The sequence below is a fragment of the Arachis ipaensis genome, chromosome B10 (genome assembly GCF_000816755.2).
Source record: "Arachis ipaensis cultivar K30076 chromosome B10, Araip1.1, whole genome shotgun sequence".
Taxonomy (NCBI): Eukaryota; Viridiplantae; Streptophyta; class Magnoliopsida; order Fabales; family Fabaceae; genus Arachis; species Arachis ipaensis.
The window spans coordinates 132,782,737-132,787,881 of record NC_029794.2 but is presented as its reverse complement, the minus strand read 5'-3'; the positions used below and the strand labels follow the sequence as shown (position 1 = coordinate 132,787,881).

At 36.6% G+C, this 5,145-nt stretch overlaps 1 protein-coding gene across 1 annotated transcript; it reads left to right on the top strand.

Moving 5' to 3' along the window:
* LOC107623128 (chloride channel protein CLC-b) lies at nt 528-4,776 on the top strand. Its single transcript, XM_016325285.2, has 6 exons — nt 528-844; nt 909-1,109; nt 1,475-1,652; nt 2,229-2,761; nt 3,129-4,281; nt 4,383-4,776. The coding sequence occupies exons 1-6, from the start codon at nt 654-656 to the stop codon at nt 4,479-4,481; spliced, it is 2,355 nt and encodes a 784-aa protein (XP_016180771.1). The 5' UTR covers nt 528-653; the 3' UTR covers nt 4,482-4,776.

Sequence of the window (5,145 nt, the reverse complement as noted above, 5' to 3'; positions counted from 1 at the left end):
AGTAGAGACATAGAAAACTAAAATTTTAATATTTTTTATAAAAATATCTTCATTTAATTTTTCAAATTCTAAATTTACTCCTCAATCTTTATATTTATTTTAAATTAAACATAATATATACACTTAATTCAGTATTGCTCTCTCTGTCTCTATTTTTGAATTTTTGAGACTTACAGCGTTTAGAAGAGAGACAAGACGAAGAGTGTTTGGTGTAAAGTGGAAGATCGAGACCAAAATAAGAATGAAGCTCTAATATAATTTGCAAAAACAGTAAAGTTAGAATTAATTAATTGAAATGGAGTATTTTAGGTATAAAATATTATTAAAGTTTCAGTCTCTGTCCCCAAAAATTTCAATCTTCTGTGTCTTTATTCTTTGAAAATACTGCAATTTTGGAGATAAAAACTGAAATTTAGTATCAATTTCTACGCTAACAAACATAATATTAAGTTCCAGTATCTCAAAACAAAAGCTACCAAAAAAAGAAAAAAGAAAAATAGTAAGACAAAAATACAAATGGAGATGTAGTCATGTAGACTCCACCCCGCCCAAAGAGTCTCCAGTTCACATCAATCATTTCATTTCATTTGCGTTTTCCATTCTCCAACCTTTTCATTAGATCAATCCCGAACTTCACAGATTTCTCAATAATCATGGGAGATGAAAGCAATTGCAGCATGAACATGGAGGATGAAGTTCAAGGCGTTGAAGAAAGAGATCCAGAAAGCAACACCAATACCAATCCATTACACGAGCCACTTCTCAAGAGAAACAGAACTCTCTCTTCCAATCCACTCGCTCTCGTTGGAGCCAAAGTTTCCTACATAGAAAGCTTGGACTACGAGTAAGAAAATTAACAACTCATCATCATTTCAACCAACTTCGAGCTAATTCTCATATGTCTGCAGGATCAATGAGAATGATCTCTTCAAGCAAGATTGGAGAACAAGGTCAAGAGCTCAGGTGTTGCAGTACATATTCTTGAAATGGTCGCTCGCGTTTCTTGTTGGTCTTCTCACCGGTGTCATCGCCACTCTCATCAATCTTGCCATTGAGAACATTGCAGGATACAAGCTTCTTGCCGTAGTTCAGTACATCCACAAAGAAAGGCGAGATCAATATTTCTTTTTAGAATTCAAATAAAAAAGAAATTATTACCAAACTTTTTTATAGAAGATGAACAGTTTTAATCCATAGAACTGTCATGCTCAGAGGTTCTGATCGAACAGAACCTATCAGAAAAGGTGAAAATTCAGATACAGTTAATGAAATTAATAGTTGAGATTAGTTAGATGATAATTTAATCAAATCTGTCAAATCATTTAAGACTTACCTGAAGTAAAGTGTGCACCTGAGTTTTACCTATTAGAAATTGTTTTTAGTCTCTATTTTATTTTTGTTCAGATGCATTAATTTTTTGTACGGTAACAGCGAAAGTGAATCGGAGGTAGTAACTGTGAATCTATGGTGACAGGTACATGGCGGGTTTTCTATATTTCACGGGTGTTAATTTCCTATTAACGTTCGTTGCTGCAATTCTCTGTGTGTGTTTTGCACCAACAGCAGCTGGGCCTGGAATACCAGAAATCAAAGCTTATCTTAATGGTGTTGACACTCCCAACATGTACGGTGCCACAACATTGTTTGTCAAGGTTAGTTTATTTATTTTTTTTATTCTTTATTGTGGTTGGTTACTGCCAAAATTCTTCCACTTCAGAATGATTCAAAACAAACAAAGCAGATTTGTTTTCCCTTTGAGCTCTGTTTTGGAGGCTTTTGGGGTTTGAGAATAATGATGAGATTGGTTCATAAAGGATGATGGTCATGGATGGATGAATAAAGGGGAGAGACAATTATTGATGCGGTCCAAATTTTATTTTATTTGTTTTTTTCTTAGCTTGTTTTTTTATTGAGCATTTTTGCATCGAAAAAATGAAAACGGATAAGTAGTTTTCTTTCTATTGGTCTCCTTTTTGTTCTGTTCATAAGCACAACTGACCTCTAAGGATTTTTCTATTAATTTATATATGGTGGACAACATTTCCGTTTGTGGTGCCACTAATTTCTGGAATCAGTATATATAATATTCACAAAGATTTGTGCACATAAAATATACAATTTGCATTTATATTTGTTAGAATTTACACATATAAATAAGTAGAATTTAAACTAAGATATATAAATATATAATGACTGATTTGAAGACTAATTTTGTTAGTCTCTTGCAGATTATCGGAAGCATTGGAGCTGTTGCTGCAGGGCTAGATTTAGGAAAAGAAGGGCCATTGGTACATATTGGAAGCTGCATTGCTTCCTTGTTAGGCCAAGGAGGCCCTGACAACTACCGGATCAAGTGGCGGTGGCTGCGATACTTTAACAACGACCGTGACCGCCGTGATCTGATTACCTGCGGCGCATCTTCGGGTGTTTGCGCGGCTTTCAGGGCCCCTGTAGGCGGAGTCCTGTTTGCTCTTGAAGAGGTGGCAACTTGGTGGAGAAGTGCATTGCTTTGGAGAACTTTCTTCAGCACTGCTGTGGTGGTGGTTATTCTAAGAGCTTTCATTGAACTGTGCCATGAAGGGAAGTGTGGTCTTTTTGGTGAAGGAGGGCTTATAATGTTTGATGTTAGCAATGTTAGTGTGAGGTACCATGTTATGGATATTATCCCTGTTGCCTTAATTGGAGTCATTGGAGGCGTTTTGGGAAGCCTTTATAACCATGTTCTCCACAAGGTCCTCAGGCTCTACAATCTCATTAATCAGTAAGTAACAATATCTCTTCCATACCTGAAATCACTCTCAACATAAAATTGAAATCTCCATCTATAATGTGATTCCCCAAGTGTCAAAACTAGTGTTTTCAAAGTTATTAAACAAGTAATTAGTATCATTCAACTCAATGTATATTGTTTGCATAGATCTTTTTTTCTTTACTTTTATTTGTCTTATGCTATTTTCGTTTTTACTTTTGGACTCGATTGAACTCTTCTTGACCTTTCGGCATAGAGTTCTGATACCATGTTATAAAACTACTCATCCCAAAAGTTTAAACTGATAAGAAGAGCCAACATGAATAGTTATATCTCTAAAAGTGTGAATACTAAGTAGTAACTAGTTCCAATTTTGCAGGAAAGGAAAGATTTATAAGCTGCTACTGAGTCTTTCAGTAGCATTGTTCACATCAGCATGCCAATATGGTCTGCCATTCCTTGCAAAATGCAGTCCTTGTGATCCATCGCTTCCAAAATCCATTTGCCCCACCAACGGAAGGTCTGGAAATTACAAACAATTCAACTGCCCAGACGGGCACTACAATGATCTTGCCACTCTGCTCCTGACCACCAACGACGACGCCGTTCGAAACATATTCTCTTCCAACACACCTAATGAATACCACCCATCCTCTATCCTAATCTTCTTTGCACTCTATTGCATCTTAGGACTAGTCACCTTCGGCATAGCCGTCCCCTCCGGCCTCTTCCTTCCCATAATTCTCATGGGCTCCGGCTACGGCCGCCTTCTCGCCATGCTCATGGGGCCTCACACAAACATTGATCATGGATTGTTTGCCGTTCTCGGCGCAGCCTCGCTTATGGCCGGTTCCATGAGGATGACTGTCTCACTCTGTGTCATCTTTCTCGAATTAACCAACAACCTTCTTTTACTCCCAATCACCATGTTTGTTCTCTTGATAGCCAAAACAGTTGGGGACAGTTTCAACCCAAGCATCTATGAGATCATTCTGCACCTTAAAGGCCTCCCTTTCATGGATTCAAACCCGGAGCCATGGATGAGGAACCTAACAGTGGGAGAGCTTGTTGATGTGAAGCCAGCAGTGGTTACTCTCCGAGGGGTAGAGAAAGTCTGCAACATTGTTGAAGCGTTGAGGAACACTACTCATAACGGTTTCCCTGTGGTGGATGATGGGGTGGTGCCGCCGACGAGGCTTGTAACGGAAGCAAGAGAACTGCATGGAATGATCCTGAGAGCACATCTGATCCAAGTGCTGAAGAAGAGGTGGTTCTTGAAGGAGGCAAGGAGGAGAGAGGAATGGGAGGTGAGGGAGAAGTTTACATGGGTTGAGCTTGCAGAGAGAGAAGGGAAGATTGAAGAGGTGGCTATAACAAGAGATGAAATGGAGATGTATGTTGATCTTCATCCTCTTACTAACACAACTCCTTTTACCGTTTTGGAGAGTATGTCAGTTGCAAAAGCCATGGTTCTCTTCAGGCAAGTTGGACTACGACATCTTCTTGTTGTACCCAAGTATCAAGCATCCGGGGTAAGTGAAGTTGACTAATCCATTCTTCAACTTTGATTTTTCTCTCTTTGTTTAAATACTATTATGTGAATGACTAATCCTATAATATTGTCTCCTCACAGGTATCTCCTGTAATTGGAATATTGACAAGGCAGGATCTACTAGCACACAATATATTGTCAGTGTTTCCTCATCTTGCAAAATCAAAAAAGAGGAACTGAATGAAGTTCTCTAATTTGCCTTAATCATTGAAATTCCATTATCCCAAGCAGCTTCTCTGTGGGGCAAGTCTCATTTTTCTGTCACACAATAAGTTATTTTTTTGTTAATTTTTATGAGTTTGTATACCTTTGTATCATTACTTGAGATTTTTTACGGTTATTCAAAGATGGGTAAGTTACAACAGGCATGTAAAACCATATTCAATTTTTGCTATTCTTTCCATATATATAATTTGTATCAATATGGTGATGCCTAAATAATCCCATCTCTTACAATGGAAAACAAACAAGAAGGGAAAAAAAGAAAAAAATAAAAAGATTCTTGATTAAGTATTGCTTGATGCAATTATTGTTTTGAGTTTGTTGTTAGACTTTAGCAAGAAATTGGGATTTTGATTCATAGTTGTTAGTTGTCAATTCTGAGTTTGATAACAAAAAAATTAGAAGATTATAATTATAAAGAGTTTTATATTTGTATATTTATACAACGGTATTTTGCATTTTTTTTAGAGTTGAGTCCTGAGATTTGATGACAAACTTAAAATGTTATCTAAGATGCTTTATGCCCAATCATTTTAGATAATTTTTATTTAAAATAATTAAATGTTTTAAATTAATTAAATATGTTATGACAGAATAATTAATTTTCTTATAGTAATATAAT